General features: G+C 39.0%; 1 protein-coding gene across 1 annotated transcript in view; it reads left to right on the forward strand.

Annotated features, from left to right (window-relative positions):
• The first annotated feature begins 1284 nt into the window (after positions 1-1284).
• LOC116154125 (POU domain, class 6, transcription factor 2) overlaps positions 1285-22099 on the forward strand; it is a 108449-nt gene continuing 87634 nt past the window's right edge. The window contains exon 1 of the mRNA XM_031455853.2: positions 1285-1520. Coding sequence (XP_031311713.1) covers positions 1355-1520 — 166 coding nt within the window. The 5' untranslated portion in view covers positions 1285-1354. The remainder of the gene's footprint in view (positions 1521-22099) is intronic.

Raw genomic sequence — 22099 nt, forward strand, 5'->3', positions numbered from 1 at the left:
CCCTGGTGACAGTGACATTGTTTTCTGTGGGATGAGTATTGACTAAAGAAGTGCATTTGATGACAGCTTAAACTATTTGTATTGATTAACATTTTCATAGATTATCATGTGTCATATCAAATTCACTTTTCAGGCATGAATACATTAAAAAAAAAAAACAAAACCACAGGCATACTGCAACCCATGTAAATGATGGGACAAGAGAGCGTGCCGCCCCACCTGCTCCTGCGCTGGTCACCTGTTTCCTGCTCAGGAACCATTTAGGCATGAACTTGGCAATAAATAGCTCCCAGATAACGCAAAAAGGGCACTTCTGGCTTTTCTTTCCCTTCTGCATCCGGTATCGTGCCACAACAGTAGCACGCCTCTTAGTTTGCAAATGGGATAAAAGGCTACCCTTGGAAAATACTGCTGATCCTAAAGTGCCCTCCGTAATGAGCTGAAGATAAAGCAGATTTCAGTTGCTGGGGGGTTGAGTTTGCCTATTCGGATGTGATTTTTGTTTTGTTTTCTTTTTCTTTAACGCTCTGGGCATAGGATGCTCTAGGTATCCGAATTATTGAACACAGTTTGTAAGTATTTTTCCAATTCCTTTTAAAAAAAACCAACCTTCCTAGATTTTGCTGTGTCTTGTTTGCTTTAAAGTGTTCATTTGATTTGGGGTCAGCTTCTGTCCCGAATCTGGGACCCGCAAAGTCAACTTCTAAGGGTGCTTAGAGAATTTACATAAGAAATCTCTTTTATTCCATTGAAAGCCTTGGGAGGACCCCTTTCTCCGTCTCTCTTTTCTCTGCTCTCGGGATTGGGTTTAATTGCTTGTCCCCCAGGGAGAGGGCTTCCTAAAATAGCCCGTGGATCCCCCATAGGGTGCTCCGTTCTTTTTAGTGTGTTGCCGAAGTACAAACCCCGCACTTTCTTTCTTTCTTTCTTTTTTTTCCCCTGACTGCATTAAAGACAGCGCAAGGTGTAAAAACATTCGCACAAAAGCACATGCCACAATTAAAGCTGTGTTGGTTAGGTTGCTTTCAAAGAAGTTTTTTTTTTTTTTTTCTTTTCTCCCCTCTCCTCTTTCTCCGAAGCCTCCTGAATCTCTCACATGCCAGTTGAGCTTTAATAGGGTGGGGAGTAATGGAGAACTCCTCGGATCTGTAATAGCTCTTCACTTGACTGCAGCCAGCAATAACAGCGGGCGCAGCCAGAGATAAGAGAGAGGAGAGAGGGAGAGGGGTGTGCGTGTGTGGGGAAGAGAGAGAGAGAGAGAGAGAGAAGAGGAGAGGGAGAGAGAGGACACGCACACTAAAGCTGCCACTTTTTTTTCCTCCCCTTCACTCTTTTCCCCCCATCCTAGGATCCAATGATAGCTGGACAAGTCAGTAAGCCCTTGCTGTCAGTGCGGAGTGAAATGAGTGCGGAGTTGAGAGGTGAGGACAAGGCTGCTACTTCAGACAGCGAGCTGAATGAGCCCCTGCTTGTTCCTGTGGAATCAAATGACAGCGAGGACACTCCCAGCAGGCTCTTCGGTAAGTCTGTCTAGGTATTTCATTTCACTCCTACCCTGTTGTCCGGAAGAGCAGTCCACACCCCCCCACCCCCTCCTCTTTTTTTTTTTTTTTCCTTCTTCTTCTTGTTCATTCAATTTTCTTCTAAGTACCAAAGAGGATCTTGGCATCTTGGAGGGGCCAAGGCGCCGCGGCTGACTCCGGCCAGCTGGGAGGATGTCCTCCAAACTTTTCCCAACAAGGAACTTCCTCCTGCCCCCTTTGGACTGGTCAAAGACAGCTAGGGTCCCCAGGCTAGAAATCATTTGGAAAAAAAAAAAAAAAAAAAAAAGAAGATGGTCCTAATCATCAGGAAATCAGTTCCATTGTGAGAATTGGTTAACGTTTATTGAATAAATATCGACTTGGTTTCGGGTGGCTTCGCAGCCTTTTGTTAAGGGGAAGGAGAGTAAAGTGTTATTATCTGTGGTCTAAAGGCAAGAGGGGGGGAACTGAAAAATATCAATACGGGTCATTCTCGGCCAGGTAAACAAAGGTGGCCACGGGGATTGCTCGAAGAAATAACGTTTTGTCATTGCAATTAGAATGAATCTCTCTTCTTTTACAAGGGTGATGGGGAGAGAAACTAGGTCCTTGGCCTCCCTTCCGTCCGCCTCTCCCCTTTAACAGATGTTTACAGCCTCATCCTAAACCTCATCTGGGCAAGCAGCCCAGAACCTTTTTAGAAATCTTTGTTTTGGTAAACAAAATCGGAACAAGCAGAGTGCCACTCCAGCAAAGACATCTGTCATTCAGACAGATGACACTCTGTAAGCCAACTCAAGCAACTGTGATCTCTAATCAGAAAGGGGAGCGGGCTGTTGAGGTGCGTGACTGAGTGATGGATGGTGATGGATGTCTCTGCTGGAGAAGCACTTTGTGGGATGGAGTGACGTTAGGTTTGCAGAACAGTTGCTCCTGAAGCACTTGCTTTTAATTATTTTCAAGTGTTTATGTACTTACAACATTAAATATATACTATATATACACACATATAGCACACACTAACCTGTTCATACATATATATATATATTCTAACCTGATATATACGTGTGTGTGTGTGTATATGTGTGTGTATATATATATATATATATATATATATATATATATATATATATCAGGCAGAGAACTACTTGGTCTCAGGTTAAAAAGTCACGAGCCTAAACTTCAAAAAAACACAACATCACTGTATAGACTGCTTTGTTAAGAAAGTCACTAAATCAGTTAAAAAGATAAGTTTTTTTTTTTTAAACCTATAGAAAGAAAGCAGCTTAGATAGTTTGGCAACTCTAGGCCAGCTTCAACAGGGGAGATTTCCTCTGGTTTTAAATACTCAATTGAACATCAGAGGGGTGTCACAGACAAACTTTCTGTCTCAGATTTTCTGTTGGTAAAATCCTGTCTTATAGTTAAGAGGGTAAGAGAGTCCAGTTTCAAGAAATTTTGTCATGTTACCCTTTCTTCGAAAAGCAACAGTTACCACCTCTGACATAAATTTTCCATACCTAGGCATTAAGGTTTTAGCATTTTTCACTCTAAAGAAATATTTTGCTGTGGTCTCAGTTTTTATCTGTGTGGGAAGAGTTATGTCCTGAAATACTCATTTCGTTTCAAGGGGTTAGTGAGAGAAGTCAGATGAAATTGTAAATTACAGGAATGTGAAAGCCATGCTCTAGCTTCTTTGATGTTGGATGTGCTACTAAGCACTTGGACTTTTAAAAAGTGATCAATTGTGAATTCAACACAACTGCAGATAATGGATTATGTGCTCCTAAACTTTGTGTGCACTTTTGAAAAGTAAATGCTATTTGTAAGACTTTGACTTAAAACCTCAACTTGTTTTGTTTTTTCCAAGTAAACCAATGGAGGGATAATTAATTTGACTTCTCAACATTTATTTAGATTTTCCAGTGTTCAAAATTGTCATAGATTTGTGATGTTACCTCTTACTGATTGGCATGTGTAGAGAAATCAGCTTAAAAAGGCTGGGAGGAGGGTCAAAGAAATTGGAATTAAAAGTTCTTTGAAAATATACCTTAAGTAACAGCTTTATGGGGTAAACTAAGGAATCACAGTGTAGTTTAGAAGTCTTAGTGGATCTGGGCATCTTTACTTTGGATGCTCATCTTCAGAGTTTGTGAGAGAGAACCCAGCAAAACCTACAACCTAACAGCTAAAACTTCTTGTTTATTCACTTAATTTTGTTTGGTCTCTAGAGTGCTTTTCAAACACAGTGTGAATATTTTCCAGTTTTCAATTCGGTAAGAAGAAAGCAAGAGATAAGCAGTTTTGAAAACTTAAAAAAAAAATTGGAGACCATACGAGATAGAAAAAATTAAAAAGTGCCTCAGAAGGAAGGCATCTCAATTTCCCTGAGGTTTCCTTAGCTGCCAGGTCTCCTGTGCTGTCACCTTTTAATATTATGGGAAATTAACATTAGGAATTCTAGTTTGTGTAACAGGGTGAAATTTTCTAGAATAATTCTCTCTCAGTATTTTCAGCAACTTCGGCCACACTGAATGGGTACTCATTCCATGCACCGTTCTTTTATCTCACAGGAGTATGTTCAAGTTTATTGTTTTTATATACCGTGAAAATTATACTCTTTACTTGGTAATGAAGAATTACATTCTTCTTGAATAACTGAGAGCATCCAGGTTTCTCACCACCCAACGCTTTTCTAACATCCTCTCTCAAACCATCGTTCTTACAGCACATTCCTTGTATTTTGGAAAACTGAGCTTCTGTAATGAAAGGAACAGGTTAGGACAAATCACGTGCATCCTGATAGGTTCCGTTTTGTGGAGAGACATTTGCCAACGACAGGAGACAAGAAGAGCCCCGTTTTCTCATTGTACCTGAAATTTCAGTACCAATGGGTTTCTTTGGGGCTCAGTGCCCCCTTCTGTGTCTTGCTGAAATTAGCAGTCCAGAGGACAAGTCTGTTTCTCTCCCAGTACGGCCCCTTCAGCCCAAAACTACAGCAGAAAGGCTCATACTGATGCCCTCTATGGATAAACAAAGGAAATTCCAGGAACCCTTGGGCCTTTTACGCCTCTCCTTAAATTGCCCCTCTGCACTTAGCAGCATTCAAAGGGAAACATACCGTGCAGAATCTTTCAGTGCTCTGAGCAGCTCAGAACACCAGAAGGAGAAACTGGGAGCCATATGCCAGCCTAAGGAGAAAGTTCAGAAAAGGGCCCTTGTGTTTTATAAAGTAATTACATCAGAGGTAATGTTTTGCTTAACGTGAACAGCCATGGAAACTAAAGTACACTTAGGAGAGATGAATCCACGTTTCATTGAGAAGCATGTGGTTAGCCCCGTTCTCTGTGATATCGTTAAGTGGTGCATTATTTATTCTTGCAAAGCCTGTGAAACAGCTATTCCTTTCTTCCGTTCACCACTGTATTATGCTAAGCTCTGAGCCGTAGGAAACAGTGTGGAGGAGAGTAGACTTGCATGTCAGGGGGTATTATCAGAGAATCTGGCTCTGTGTCTGACTGTGTTTCAGCTGCGTGATCGGATGAGTGATGCCACGCTGGGCCGGTCATTTACTATGTGATGAGTGATGTACATATTCGAAGCCATTCCCGAAACTGGCCTTTGGCATACAATCTCCAAGGGAAGAGGTTGCTGTGTTTCTCTGGTGACATTTATAGCACGCGTGTCAATGTGGTGCTTCGTTTTTAGTTATGCCCATCAAGAATTCAGTGTTCCGCATTCAGTCAAGTTGGATGCTAAAATTCAAATGGGAGCATCAACAACTTGCTGAGGAAAATGGCCCCAGAAAAGGATAAAAATAATATATATCCCCAGAAAAATATCTGTACTAAAGTTTGCCTTGCAGTCTCAGCAGAAGAAGTGAGGCCATATAAAACATGCCCTAAATATTTTCTCTCCTATAGATTTGAAATTCGGAGGATGATTTATTAACAGTCTTCCTCCTGGGAATATTTTTATTGTTTCAAGTTAAACCTCATGATTGCTTTCTTCAAGTCCCAACTACCTTGGGTGGCTGGGTTAGTCTCTGTGGCTCACTGCTGCCTTGTACCACAGTGCAGGGGAACTGAGACATAAACCAAACCAAACCAAACCAAACCCCATTTATAAACATTGTCCCTGAAATAAAAATTGATGGTTGGTTTTCTCTCGTGATACTGTGTGTTTCTAGGTTAAAAGAAATTGCATGCAATGATACTTGTAAGGGTGGGTATTTTCAATGTCATTTATCTGTGAAGTATTGCAAAAGGGTTGAAAGTTGGGTCAGTGATTCTTCCTAGCGAGCAAATGTACTAGCGATTGGGTTTTCCTTTCCCTTTCCTTTCCGTTATCTTTCTCATAGAAACATGCATTAGAAGATTTTTTTTTTTCGTTAAATTGCCATCCAGTTTGACTTGATTAGAATTTATGGCAGTGGAGTCGTTTCCAATGACAAAAGGATAAAGGACTAAATTGTCTGTCACCCCTTGAGACAGTGGTCTCTGCAGGTCAGCGTGGAGGTCACTACTAGGGCGTGATGGGGACTGCGCTCTGTGGTGGAGCTGCCTCTCGCCTGTGCATAAGCGGAGGCCTTTATTATGGGATGAGTGTCTTTATTACTTTATTTAAGCATCTTTCAATGCCTTAATATTTATAATATTCTGGCAAAATATGCTGGGGCCGGTAATCAGTACATGGGGCTTAAGCCCAAGGGGGATTTAGCTGGGAGTTGATGAGAAATATTCCCTAGAGAAATATACTTATTTAAAACATACACCATGCTTCTGTATTTTTAAAAGTTTCGATATGATATCTATTGGAAATTCATCTTCTTTTTTTTTTCACTGAAGAGAGTGTGTTTTGCTGGGAAAACATTAGAACAGTGTATTTTTAAGTCAACTGAATCATCTAAGGGATAGATTTGATGCTAAAACAGTTGTTTAAAAGAAACCAATAGAAACCTATATTTGCGTAAGTAAATGAGAGGCACGACAAGGCATTTGTCAAAAATCAATCATGATTTAATAGTCAAACAAGCCCTTCCAGTCATTTCTCTGACTACTGAGAAGAAAAGGCACCTTAAGAGGCATTTCTTAACATTTAAGAAAATCTCTTGTGCTCAGGTATTTAAAAAAAAAATCCAGTGTGTGTGTTTAGACAAATTTAGTTTAGTGGCCCCCCCAAAAACCATTGTAATGTGACACTGATACATAATTCCACTTTAAACAGCATTCATGTGTAAGCTTTGAAATAGAAAGAAATCCATATAAAAGGGCACTGATGTTGAAACTTTTCACCATGCTCGTTCACTGAGCTGTGTTCATTTCCACCTGGGACGTTAATGGACAGAAGTGCACCCTACACTATGTAGGATTCAGCGGGGACTTCCTCAGTGCCTTCTTTTTCCATTTCTTTGCTATGCCTGGGGTTCTCAGGTCAGACCTCCGTACAGAAAAGAAAGTTCAGTACTGCAGTGTCTGAGGATGCTGCTAGGTGGTAACACTAGCAAATCAAGATGCTGCTAAAGATTTACACTTTTTCTTTTCTCTCGATTGCACGATGCTTATATTTTGTTGTTGTTATTAGATGGTCCTATAAACAAGACGAAGTATTAGAAATTCCATTAATCTGCACCGTCACCCCTTAAAATGATCCCAGTTTAGTCTTTTTCATGTCTGGGATGTTTTGACTTAAAGGTTGCATGATAGTAAGAGTGTTTTTGTAGTTCGCCCAGCTCAGTTTATGTCGTAATTAATATCTAGAGGCGCATTCCTGATTCCAGCTCCCAAGGCTCAACCCTTAAGTAGATTGCTTTCTTTCTCAATTACCTGATTTAATTACAGAGTTAGCATTATTCCTTCCAAGAATTGACCAAATAAATATTACCCCCTCCCAAAATGAGATGTAAGTGACTGTTGGAAGCGGACTTTGCTTGTTCTTAGACAGTAAACAGATAATTTGTGAGAGAGCTGGTGCTGTCTTTGATTGGCGACCTCGCTGGTTTATGTTTGGGGATTAATAATACATCAGACAGTCACACATTGAAAAGAAAGTAGATGTGAGGGAGGAAGAATGGAGGGTGTCGATCTGCTGTTGGGCAGCCTCTGATGATTTGGGCATCCCTGGGAACCCAGACCCTCAGAGGAGCCGCTGTCTTTGCCCAAATACGCACCTGGCTCCACTCCCCATGTTTCTTGAGTTTCTTATGCGAAAGAAAAAGATAGCAAAGTGTTTATACCAAACTGGCACCCTGTCAGGGGGCAATCTGTGTAAAGTTTCCTGCTGTCAGGTTAATAAATTTTTAAAAAATATCCAAAGGCAGAGGTAGCTGGAGGAAGCTCATAGTAACAGTTGCCATTCTCCAGGGTTTCTCTTTAATATCCAACGTGGCCCCGGAATTTTCTTGTTTGTTGTCTTCTAGGTTCTGTACTTTGCTGGTGATTTTGTCCAGGGTTCCTTTTACTAATGCCATTTTAATCTTACTTTTTAAATGTTTTTTTCCCCCTTTTACATTTCTGATGTCTTTTCTTTTAGAAGGAAATAAGGGAGCATGCTTTGTTTCAATATGGTATTTTACAGTTGCACATGGACCTTATGCTGCAAGCCTGACTGAGGTTCTAAATCTGTCAACACTGAGCTTTTCTTTGGGGACAGCTTCAACTAATGTTTATATTAAAATCTGCTCATAAAGGAGTATTTGGGCTTTGGCAATACGGGGGCTTCTGATGAGGTGTGTTTATTAAACCTATTGACTTGAGTCACTACATGTAAATACCCGCCTTCTGCTTCTCAAAGTCAGATTTCATACAAATACGAAACAAGAGCAGACTAGTTTGGCGACATCCCTTACTCGATGTCTTGACACTTTTGTGAGCCATCAAAAATGGTCTAAGCCTTTTAAATATGAACACAGAGGTCAGAAAAAAATAACACTGAACCACTTTTGGTTGAAGAAAGTTTGTCATTCTCAAAGAAACAGAAATTAACTTTTGGGGTAAGCGTTTGAAGATCATTTTTAAAAAAACCACCAAGTCCAGATGCCTGGCTTCTGATATCTCTTTTTAATAGTTGGCTGCTACTTTTTAAAAAATCCTGGGATGTTATATGAGTGCCTGTGTTTCATTTAAGAATTTAAAAAAAAATCCATGCTCCAACTTCTCTTAGTCTTTCCTTTCAAAGTGCTTTTAAGATCCTAGAGTGGCAGGAACATACTGGTTTTTATTTTAATTGAAAAAAAAATTAACTACCTGGAACAAGATAACTAACAGTCTGAATCACTTTTATTAGAGGACTGCAGTGCCATCAGTGCTGTTTCAAAGTCTGAGGAAAAACGATCAGATTACAATGAGAGAAGGCAGGTAATAGCCCAAAACTAAATACATTACATAAACTAAATGCATAAGAGGTTTGTCGTACTGAAAACCATCGGAAAATGGGATTCTGTCCTGAAACCTGTATTCATTAAGGTGGTGAAAAATATTCTCAGTGAATAATTCAAAATAAACCTGTTCATGCAGACTGAGAATGAGACAGATGACTAAGATATTTTTAAGACACTTACAGTGGACCAGTGATACCCAATGACAAATGATTCAACAACTTAATCAAAGTGTTTGTCCCGCTGTAGATCATGTGGCATTAGCAGTTTTCTTAGCATTTCATCTTTTTCTGTGAAATAGTGTTTTCCAGCTTGACGTACGTTTCAAATAGCCTGTGTTAGTTTAATTTCATCCTATTAACAAGGGGAAAACCCTCAATTGTGATGAAAGTTTGGGAAAGCCAAGAAACCCATATTTTAAAATTAACACAGTATTTTAAGATAACAATGCACATTTTCCACTTATCACTTCCATGCTTTATTTTTGTTTTCCTGTGTTTTCTCTCTTGGGCACTGTGAGTGCACAGTGAATAAACCTAATACTTTCGTATTTGTAAACCATTCATGTGTGTCTACTGTGTGTCTTCAGTATTTTCTCCTGTGTTTATATGATACTTCAAATTGTCTTGCTAAATTTATAACATGCATATATTTTCTCTATCGTAAAATTAAGAAAATCTAATTTATAATAGAAAGCTTTTCGTTCATGCTATCTATATATCGCTTCAGTGTACTTCTCCTCTACCTATGTATATTTAAAAAAAATAGTTTCCAGATTAACTGAACAAAATTAATAGTTTACCCATAAAGCACAACTTGTTATAGCATTGCTTCGGGCATAGTTGGGCTGTAATCCAAGTTCCAGTGTCTCCTTTGAAGCTGCTATTCACTGAGCAGAGGAGACAACGAGATTTCTCAGAATTTGTGCAGTTTAATTCACTAAAAAGATGTGGGAGTTTCTATGCAGTTTGATTTATATGGAATATATATACATTTTTAAGACATGCAAAACTTGCCCATTTTAAGGAAGACTCTAAATATTAGGAGCGTAAATATTTGTCTACTTGTGGGATATACATATATTACAATATAAACATTGATCTTTTTCTCTTTTTAAGTAAAAGGCATTTGTTCAACAGTCAGTAAGCACAATTTTTGTTACACTTTCCTATAAGAATCCATGTGCCTAAGCAAACATTTACATATACACATACCAAGGTAGACTGGGTGGTTGATGTATAATAAAAAAAAAACACCCCACAATCTAAACATTTGCTATTAAAATAGTGTGGTGTAATTCATCTCCTTTTGCAGTTCTTGTTGGCCACGTATATGGTGATTTGTCCTTTAATATCAATATGGCAAAATTTATTTTTATAAATGAATGGTTTGGGGTTACATATTGCACGAGAGAATCATCACTGTTGAGTAGGAGAGAGGCTGGGGGATTAATTTGATTTAAAAATGCAAACATTTGAAGCTGTTTAAAAAGCATGAAAAATTATTATTGCAGACTGAATTTTTGCCAAAACCAACCAAGGGTAGAAGAGAGTAAAAAGTCAAACAGAAAAACCCATTTTCCTGTATTAAAAAAATGTAGAGATGCAGAAATGATGTGTGGGGTGAAATGCCCTTTTCCAAACCTGCATTTTTTTTTCTTTAGTATATCTAATTTCATTTAGCAAAATATTGCCAAATAGAAATGTGTCCAAATGGAAACATCCAATTTTCAAATTGAGAAGCATGAAAGAAATATTGAATAAAGCTAACGTTTTAATGGCTCCATTTAATTATATTTATATCCTGCACTATTATTTATGCATAGGTAAAAACTCAGAACAAGGATCATCTTGATCTGGTGGGAGGACTTTCATACACTTTTGAAAAGAAATATACATCATTGTTTTAGGTGTAGATTATTCTGATTCCTAAAATGCAGGCAGATTTTATACTTAAGAGTTACCTGAGAAATTGTTCACATTTTCAGATATGCTGGTCTGTTTTTTTGCTTTCAGTTTGGAATCTTCACTTCTCCCGTTATACCCTGTGTTCCTAGGAATTCCGTAACAGTCCAATAGGAATCTGCAGGCAATCAGAAAAGTGTTAAAATTAAATGTCGCTTTAAAAGGGATTAATGTCTACAGCTGCCTGCTTTAAAAAAGGAAAAGAGCCAGTCAGGTTGGAGATTGCTGATGGCATTGAGGTGGCTGCACTGGCCTAGAATTGTGGCTGTCCGACTTGTCATCTGTAGTGTATCAATATGTTTTTATAATGATACAATAACCTGAACCCTGTAACAGTTTATGGTCCTTTTGAGAATTCTTATGGATTCTTCGAGTGATGGAGGTCTGAGAAAAGATCTTGAAAGCTTTCACAAAATCTGGCTGGGTGACAGAAAGCTAGCATGACTGTGATTTAGCTGCTAAGGAACACTATTGACTGGGAATATCATTAAACTTTTAAGTTAAAACAAAAACCACCAGGCAAATGGTAGGTATGAAGGGTGAAGGGTACCCGAAAGGACGGCAGAAATTAAAAAGTGCTGAAGGATCTGAGATAAGAGGCAAAATCCAGCAAGCCCAGTGTTCCTCATCTCCTACTTAGAAACAGAATTTTGTTTATATATTGTTCCCAGTATCGCCACGTACCCTGGAAATCTGTATGAGTGTGTATCCTTCATGGAATTTTTCCAACTTCGTGATTGCTTTTTCCTTTACCTGGGCAATTTTTAATCAATGATAAATAAAGACCTTGAATTTTGAATCTGGCACCAGTGAGATCTAAAACCAGAAACCGCAGGGGAGAGCCATGACAAGTCCCCTCCACATCCGTGTATGCCATGGCCATCAGTCTTCTTAACACTGGTAATTCTGCTAATTTCTGTGGGCTTTTAAAAACACACTTCCCCACCAGCTCTCCAAACCCATAAAAGTGTGGCGCGTAAAGGAAATTGTTTGTCACTTGCCAACGACCTGCCATATTTATTGTCAGGAGAAATGGACATTAGCGAGAAGAGCAGTTGTTAAAGGCCAAACAATTTTTTAAAGATGGCAAAGATGCGTGAGGGTTTTCCTTTTTCTAACAATGAGCCACCCCGTCAGACATCAAAAGACAAGATAATAAGACACTTCAAGCACAATTCAAGATTATATTCAACATCTAAAGGCTCATCTCTTGTCAGTTTGCATTTACTCTCCGTGGGATGTGACGCTTCCATCATCTTTCTGTCAAGAGGAGGCTGGCAGAAGAGGCGAGAGCTCTTATTTCACACACTTAGGGTGGGGTTTTTTTTTTTTTTTTTATCAAATAGCCCACATGCATTCTGATTTGGCCAAGATGAGGGGGTGGGGATAATTTGAAGAAGGTCATGCACAAGCACAAAAATCTCTTATTGACTTGTGCGATTAGAAGGCATTAAAATTGCACGTTTATGTTAGTTGCTGAGATGTTTTGTCAGTTTATTTGGTAATACACTTTTGCTGCAGGAGAAAAAAAAAAAAGACGACTGAAAATTTTTAAATAGATGGCTGAAAGCTGAAAGTGTTTCCTTTAATGTGACCGTATTTGAACACTGAACAAGTGAACATAAAAATAATTTAATGCCTTTCGTTTCACAATATTTGAAATTAGCTCCCATAATGAAATACTTCATGCGACGTGGAAGCAAAATGGCACGATCGTGCCTAACAGAGGGAAGAAGTATATATGTGAAATTATTTTTAAATACTTTTAAAATTGATTTCATATATTTAATATATAGATAAAAGGCGATGACATTTTCAATATAAATGTAATTATGAGGTTAGTTTACAACGGTTATCAAATTTTTAACATTGGGTACTCTTTGAAATTACAGTGTCATTATATTTGTCATTTTATGCCATTCTTAGTATGTATGCCCTTTTCCAGAGAGGGTACTAAAGAATACATAAAGGAGTTTTAAAATTATTATTATTATTCTCTGTCAAAATTCATCACATTTCCTCCTTTGCTCTTTGGCAGTCACAAAGCCATACAAAGAAACGTTCTATTTTTATCTTTTGGTTGGGGGGGGGCACATCTATAGAAGTTAGATGAACCAGCTTTTCCTCTCAAAACAATTGATGAAAATAAAACCACGATATCCTGGGATCATTTCTATATTGAATCTTTGAATTACTTTTCCTAGGAGTTTTCATCAACTCTATGTGCCTCCATTTCTTATTTTTCTCTGCTTTGCAGTAAAGTCTCTTGAAACTGACTTTCTCGCTTTTGTGCGGCTTCTGCATATCAAAACAGAGGAGGTGTCCGTATATACAGTGTAATGACAGCGTGGTGTAATAGATGTGAAACCCATAATTTTCTCCTATTTATTATGTAGGTCTTTTCTATACTACACAGTTTATGCATTCCACATTCCACAGAGAATTCAGCCACTCAATAAATGTTTGTGAGTTCCCTCTTTGTGGCAGGAGCTGTGCTGTGTTCTGAGGACTCAGTGGAGAATACACCAGACAGAATCAATCACCCATTATCCTGGATACTAAGGATGCAAAAAATGAACAAGACATGGCCCCCCTACCCTCAGATAGCCCACAGCCAACCTTATACATCAATAATTCTGTTTACTTCCTCATGTCCTGTGTGACTCTTCAGGAAATCTTCATCCTCAGTGTCATGCATTTCAGTTGTTCATTGGTCACAGCTTAAACATTTAGAAAAACTATTAACTCCAAAAAATGAGGGAGAGGAAAGAATTATTAAGGGATTCGGGACAAATTACATTCATACATGCATTACATCATTACAAACATGACATTACATCATGACGGTTTCGTTAGTTTGGTGCTTCTGATGTAAAACACAAATGTGATTCTTTAGCAGTTGTCTCTTAGTCATGTCCAAAGGGAGCAGGAGCTCGATTTATCTTTTCCTCTCCTGCCTTTATTCTCCTTCCAAGATTCTTGTGTGTTTCTCAAACAATATAATATACGTCAAGGCTCTGGAGTCAGGCTGTTTGGATTTGAGCCTGGCTCTGCCACCTCTCAGCTGGCTGGGCAAGGTAGGTCCTGTGTTTAAGCCTCCACTTCTCCGTCTCTAGGTGAGGTGCTGATGGTGCTTGTTTGGTAGGGAAGTCTTGAGGTTGAAATGAGGTGACACCTTGTGGAACCTTACTGAGCGCCTGGACTGTAACCAGCACTCCACAAATACCATTCGGACCACATAGTATTAAGAGTTGAAAATGAACTTGCCATTTGTAGAAGGAATTTGGTTAGTTTGATTTGATTAGCAGCAGATATCAGAAAACCAACCACAAAAATTCCGAGGTATTTGGAATTAACCATGCTTCTTGCTAAGGAAACATCAGCCCTCAGGGTTCTCTTGGCCAAAGTAAAGTTCTGGGGATCATTCCTCCCTCTGCCTGCTTTAGGAACATTTGTCACTGCTTTCTCCCAAAGTCCATTGAGGGAAGGATTCAGACTTATAAACACATGACAGGCAGGTTGTAGAGGGGATGGTAATTCACTGTCTTCGTCTCGGAGGGCACATGGGCTAGCAGTGAGCCAGGGTGGAAGGGCAGTGACTTATCTTACTCTTCTAAATTTGAGATGTTGGAGTGTGTGATTCTTTCAAATCATGGAGATTTTAAAAATAAGTTTGGCAGTGGGAAGTGATAGGAAACCATATGTCTGTGGGCGATAGCAAATGCTTCCCAAACTTGTGGTTCAGTCGAATACCCAGGTGGCAGCCTGCCTTTGGGCAGTGTTTCTCCAAGGTGGACAGCTGTCTCCACCAGGGAATCTGCCCGCTCTCAGACCAAGCGCTTACTTCTTTCCACCTTGACCACACACACTTTGGTCAAAATTTGGAACATAGCATTTGCCTCCAATTAAATGCTCAGAGGTCTTTCAGAGGATGCTTTTGTGACCTAATCAAGGGGAACTCCACAAAATTTCAGAGAGAGAAACACCCTGTTGAAGTCACATGAAGCTAGACGTAAAGGATGAAGCAGGATTGTAACCAGGGTTCCCATCACTGTTCTTCATCTACGTACAGGGGTGTGACCTCTTGTGCCTCTGTTTCCTGTTCCGTAACATGAGACTTCGAATAACAGTTGGGTAGTGTGCTAAAGATTACACAAAGGAAAAGCAGTGAAGTGCCTGCACATAGGGGTGTTTAATAAATGTGAGTTCCTTTCCTCCACTTCTTAGACCAAGTGTATCTCTTCTTAGATCTTTGAAGTGACCCTTTAGGGAATGTGGATCAGATATTAATCACCAGATGAGACAGGGGTTTTGAATGATCAGATCTACTTTCTGAATCTTTCTCCATAAAAGCCAAAACTCAAGCTAGAAATGGAGAGAATAATCTCTGCTCCAGAAATAAAGTGGATTCAATTTGGTTATGGGTCTTCTCTGTCCCAGTAGGGAGCTCTTTTCTGCCTCCCAAGTAAAGCACTTCTCTGGAAGTGTTAGTTATGTGTTAGTTATGTGTTAGTGAGGTATGGGAACCTGGCTGCAACTAGAGATCCATGGTGTCTTTGTACTTTTCAGGATTTCTACAGCCAGTGTTTAATCAGGATTTTATAATCTTCAAGAATGAACCCTTCATATTTTTTAACAGGAATAAACCAAAAATAAGATGACAATCTCAAAAAATCTTTCAGTGTCCCACTTCTAAGAATTGACCATGCTGTACATATTTGAGCAGATTAAATTAACATTTGAAGACATATTTGTGGGGGAAAATGTATTGTTACCTTTATTAAGGATATATAGAGGCTTTGGTTGAAATGACTAAAACCTACTTCCTTTTACAGAGATCAAAGCACTCAGGATGACCAAGGGAGCATCTTTCTGTTGTTGTCATTGTTACCATGGCAACCCCACACATTTTTAATTATATATTTACTCATGCCATATGCATGTTTATCAGAAATTATTGGCACTTCTAAAACTGTGTATTTAACCTGTGTCAATTGATGTCGATTAAATACACCATGATATTGAAAAATACTAAATCATGCCTTTGGATTGAATTAATGTACATGTTTGTGTTAATATTAAGTAGAAGAGACAAATTCTCCTTGAAGCCGGTGGCAGTGACCATCGACTTCATATATAATGTGTCTACTTGACAGTTTTGACTTTCTTCTCGGAGTGTATAGGGCGTTTCGCCCCTTAGATGTCCAGTTTTTCTTGCCGTTCCCTTCATGGATTTATTACTGGGGGAACAAACAGACCTGTCTCCACTTGTCTGTGCCACTAGATAGCGGCAGCTTGGAAAAGACAATGTTGGGAAAACTAATACGAGATTGGGCTCCATTTGGGGGTTTACATTGCACAAAGGGAAGAAAACCCATCTCTTCATGCCTCACCGTGGGTTGGGTACCGGTTTATTTACTGAACCTCTCATCCAACTCTGACATGCCTCTCCCATGCTGTTCCCTTCTGGCCACCACCTAGAATATACTTCCATCAAGTCCTACACTCTACAGCTGAAGCTTGCAAATTTTCATTTTTTAAAAAATAGAAATTAAGTTGCATTCTTAATCTATCCTGACTGAAAGTCAGTTCTTAGGAGAAGAATTGCTGCTTCGAGGTAAGATTTTTTTTTTTACGAATTTCTTTGCTTTTATGTTTCAGGGTGGTTCAGAAATCTTTCATTCCTCCAAATTCTCAAGACTTTAATGGTCTTAGACACTCCTAGGGATTTGTAACTTACCTTCTTATTTAAATGTTTAAATAGACTTGCTCACCATATGGCTTTTTTTTTTTTTAAGGTGACTTGCCCCCGTGAAAATGGCTATGCTTTTATGCTACCCTTTGAAAGGACATCTTAGTTCCTGGTCTCCTTTTTCTTTAGAGATGCATTTTTTTTTCTATCACATATCAGCGTTTTAGAGAAAAATCTATAGACTCTACACAGCAGCACAATGTTAACTAATACCGCTTCATTTCAATTAGGTGAGAAGGACCAGATGCAAATAACCATTTGCTGCCCTGATGTGTTCTCTACATTGCTTATAATGAACTTACTGAGGGGTTAATTTATTTGAAAACATTGATTGTGTCCCAGTCTGTTGCTCCCCCCTCCTTTTTTGTGATCGAAATATTTGGGCTAATCTTCCTGCTTTCCCACATTACGATGAATCTTGCCTTCTCTTGCTTTCTGACTATTCTCTCATTTTTTAACCTCCTTTGCAGCCATTCCCAGTATTTGCCTTGTATTATAATGCCTTGTGAATTTGCCTGCCTCCTTTGCTGGGTAGCAAGCCCCAGAGGACAGATAATAGATCTTGCATATATTAAGAGCCAGATAAATGTTTTTTGAGTTGAACTGCTTCTGAATTGGATGTTTCTGGACCTCATCCACACTTGGTAAATACTTACTGAATATTAAGGGGAAATAGACTCTACCCACAGGAGTCTACTATTCAACCAAAGTAAGAAAATGTGTGTGCGCACGCGTGCGTGTGCATGCACGCATTAACAAAAATGAATAACAAAACAAAGATAAAGGAGTGTTCACATATTCAACAAATATTTATTGAGCACCTTTGTGCTAAGTATCATACTAGGTGCTGAGAATACAGTAATGAATTAGACAGGACTGAATTGTTTTCCCCCCATGGAGTTTACAGATGGTAGGGAACTCAGCTATTAAACAATAATTGCCAAGAAATTTAATAATTTACTATTGTGAGAAATGCTGTGCAAAAGAAGTACTGGATGCTATAGGAATGGATAATAAAGGGTGTAACTCGGGTTGAGGGGTCAGGTGTTACGGTGGACGTCGAATGGACAACATGCGAATATTACTTTGACACAATGCTCCTCTCCAATTGGGTGCTGTCTGGGGGCAACTATCAAACAAGATGCTCCACCTTCTCCTGACAAAGGGATTGTATATGCCCCAAAGTGGACAATCAGGCGCTCTCTCCAATTCTTGAACTAAGTGACCCAAGGACTGCTAGAGTGTGTCTAGGTGGTGACCCCAGAGACTGCCACTAGTTTTTGCCACGTTGATTCCTGGAAGAGTCTTTATGACAGTCTTTGCAGAGATCTCGATCATTAGCTGTTTCCTTTGACTCTGTGAGCTACCCCCAAGCTCTCACAACAACTTCTTTTCTCTCCTTTACTCTTTTCTGTTTAAGTCAGCCAGACTAGGTTCATGTCCCTGGCAGCTAAAGAACTCTTGTACTGGAATGCTCATGATCTCCAGAGCTGCATTTAGACAAGACATTTTTCTAAAATGGGTATCTCAAAGTTAGAACAGAGAGGACATTCCCAGCTGGGCGAAGGATCAGAGTGAGAGAGCTGTGTTCAGCTACAACCTTATCGGGTGGGAAGTACAGAATTAGGCCTCCGTGGTAGAGAAAGGGGTAGGGCCAAGTGGAGTGTTAGTTACAAATACTGAAATCTGCCTTTGGAATTAGCAAAGCTGGGACATCCTAGGGGAAATTACATAGGCTGAAATTCTGCCTCCCATGCCTCTTGCCTAGCCTGAGACCCAGCCAAAGCCCACCACCAGCCCTGTGTCTTCTACTAAATTTTGATTTAAAGCGCCACTGATTCTTTAGTACAAATACTCTAGTTACAATGGTATGTTTGTCCTCATTATCTTTTGCTGCATTACAACCTGCATCAAAACTTCGTGGCTTAAACAATGATAACATTAATTTTGCTCACAAATCTTCAGTTTGGGAAGGGGGTTGGTAGAAACAATGCATTTCTCTTTCACTTGGTTTCTTTCAACGGAGGCAGTTCGAAGTCGGGGTTGGAATCATCTGAAGGCTCGTTTTCTCATACGTCTGGTGGCTGAGGGTGCTGACTTGGTTGCGACCTTATCAGGGGTTGTTGACTGGAATACCTACATGTGCTTTTCCACGTGACCTGGGCTTCCTCACAATATGGTGGCTGAGTTCCAAGGGCAAGCATTGACAGAGAGAGGGAGATAGACAGATGATAGATAGATAGATAGATAGATAGATAGATAGATAGATAGATAGATAGATAGATAGATAGATAGATAGACAGACAGACAGACAGACAGATAGATACCAGGCAGAATCTGGCTTTCATAGACCAAACTTTCCTCACCTGTCTTTGGAAGTCAACAGTATTACTTCTATCACTTTCTGTTGATTAAAATTGAGTCATTAAGATGTTCTCCTTTTTAAGAAGAGGGGAATTAAACTCTACTTGTTTTTTTGATGAGAAGAATGTCAACAAATCTGTGGGCAAGTTATAAAACACCACAAAGGCAATATTTCTTCTACACCTCTGTTCCTCTTCTCTCTGATAAAATAAATAAATACATTTTGGAGGCAGTGTCCTCTTATTTAGTGAGCAGATATTCCTAATGAATCAGAAGATCTTGTCTGAGGCAAAGTTAAAAGGGAGGTAACTTCTACACCATTTAATGAACATAGCACAATATCTTCTAGATAATTTTGTGTTTAGTTCTACTGAAGGTTACCTTACTTTTACCACTTTGGTTTTTCTCTTAGAGATTAAGAGGTTTAGTTTAGATTTTGGAAACTAGGTCTTTACTCTATAAACATGAAAAAATAAAGGTAGTCTCATCTTAGGGTGTCAGGGGCAGATGGAAGATAGAATCTGAGAGTCCACTATGTCCACGCTTATGACAGACCACTGGTTATAGCAAATGAAAATAGATTTCCCAAACCTAACATATTAGGTCCAATACATTTCTCTTTGGTAATAACAGACAGAAATTTCAGTTATAATAAACCATTTCTGAGCCTTTATGTCTACCGCTAGACATTCCAAAGAAGGATGAGCTGGTGAAAGTTGGTATGTTGTGGGCATTTCATGTAATCATTGTTGTTTATAAGAAAATCATCTGCACCAAAATTTTCTAAAAACATTTAGAAATTAAATACATTCTACATTTGAGGAGTTTTTAACCTCAGTTTTTTCCTGCCTCTATCTAGGACACTCCCTCTTCAGGCATCTTGAAGTCTTATAAAAGTTGATTCCATATTTTCTGTCTCATGATTTCTGTAAAAAAAGAGTCACCAGGAGTAAGAATGAGTATTCTGTGTTTTAGACAGATGGATATATAAATGAAGGATAATGTTCTTTCTGGTTCTTTTGTTAACTGAAAAAAGTCATGAACTGAATTCTGAATTCACTGTTATAAGGATTCAAGCCCAGAATCTTGTTTTCCTTGGATCAATAACTTCCAGTCCTCCTTTCCCCATGAGGATTCATGAGAAGCCAGGACAGAATTTTGCTGGGCACCAGCCTTCACACCCAGTGCCAGCAGTGAATGCACCTGGATGGGAAGGGCAGGAGGGCTCTGTGTGAAAGGGAACTTGGTGCTTGTAACCGTTCTCACGTGGTCATGGCATGTGGGAGAAATATGCAGTGTGAGATGCCGGTCTACAAAACTCCTTACAAAGACACTTGCTTTAAATACAGTTAGAAGAGATTCATGATAGAGTGGAATTCTAGGTGTGTCTAAAAACTAAACCTCTACTACTCCCAGGCTTTCTTTAATAATCATGATGATGATGACGATGACGATGAGATGATGACGATGACGATGAGATGATGACGATGATGAAGGTGATGATGGTGATGGTGGTGGTGGTGGTGATGATGGTGATGGTGATGATGAAGGTGGTGATGGTGATGATGGTGATGATGATGGTGATGATGGTGATGATGGTGATGATGGTGATGATGGTGATAATGGTGATGATGGTGGTGGCTGCACAGATGAGCATTTTCAAAGTATTTCTACTTGCGGAAATTCCAGGTAGATGTTTAACAGGATTTGGCTGTTAGACTTCAAGTAATACGGAGTTTCTAGGGTTAAGAGCATTGTTTTTCTCAGCCTGGAGTGGAAACCACCAGGGGCCAACCCTATTTCTTTCTTCAGCCCTCAGCTGGGTAGGTCATGGCAGTGGACCCACCCACCATCCAGACCGACCTGCACATCTCACTGTTGATCCTCTGACCACTGATCCAGGGGAGGTTCTAGGGTACCAGGTCCACAAATATTTTATCATCTTCTTCCAGCCTAGGCACTTCCCAGTTGGGACACATACACCCAGGAAGGCTTCCCTGGATATACTTTGTTATTCAGAGAAATTATGAAATAAAATAAATACAGCCCCCCAAAGAAAGTTTTTTCTTATCCTCACACTAACCATGTGAGATGAGTCTTTGGTAGCTATCCACAGACTTTTGTTTCAATGTTTGCTTTGATAAAAATAAAGATAAAAATAAAACAAAATCTTCAAACCCACAGATTATATATGGGGAGAGGTTTGTGAATTGAGTATGCATTAACACATAGAATTATATACATAGTCCAGATTTTCTGGATATTAATTTGCATCAAAAGTATATCTGCTATTAAAACTTTACTTGAAGAACTTCCCAATCAAAACTAGAAGAAAATTTCAAGAAAACAATTATAAGCGAAAATTACTTCCTGGAAGCCTTTAGTTTGTGTGTGTGTTTGGTTTCCTAATTTTACTGTGGATTATTACTTTCTGAATGAAGTAACAACAATTCTATATACAATTACTACCATTTTAATACTCACGGATAGGTGTGAAATTGCCACATTCGTGTTTATTGGTATTAATCCAAGGCATTGATAGCAGGCCTAAATTGGCATTTGAACAGAATAAATTTTGCCTGATGAATATCAGCATAGTGTGACCATGCACGTGATGAGATATTCTCGTTGTCTGCAGAGAAGCAATTTTAGTTCCTGTGTATATGAGCTCCAGTATTTTTATAGGATTGGTAAAAAGAATTGTTAAGGTTGGTAGAGTAATTTATATCATATTCTATTGCCTTAGAATAACTATTAGAGATGTAGTTCCGGTGTGTCAGTTACACAGTATGAAGTGCGAATCATATGGGTGGCATTACTGATTAAGTTATTTTGGCTTTAAATTTTGAATAAAGTTTCCAGGTTGAGTCAATGATTTCAGAACTCAGAGAGGGGTCGAGTTGATCAAAGTAGATTTTGAAAAATTGAGTATCTATCCAGATCTGTCCCTAGTGGTGTACTGGAGTCACCTCATGCTGGCTTGTGAGAGACAACTGTTAATATTTTCAGGAATTTTGTAAGCTAGTTGTTAAACAAAGTTGCTGTTAAGAATTAAATTATATAATCCTATAATTATATAAATTATATTAAAGAATAGAGGTAATAAGTATTCAAAACTCAT

The sequence above is a fragment of the Camelus dromedarius genome, chromosome 7 (genome assembly GCF_036321535.1).
Source record: "Camelus dromedarius isolate mCamDro1 chromosome 7, mCamDro1.pat, whole genome shotgun sequence".
Classification (NCBI taxonomy): Eukaryota; Metazoa; Chordata; class Mammalia; order Artiodactyla; family Camelidae; genus Camelus; species Camelus dromedarius.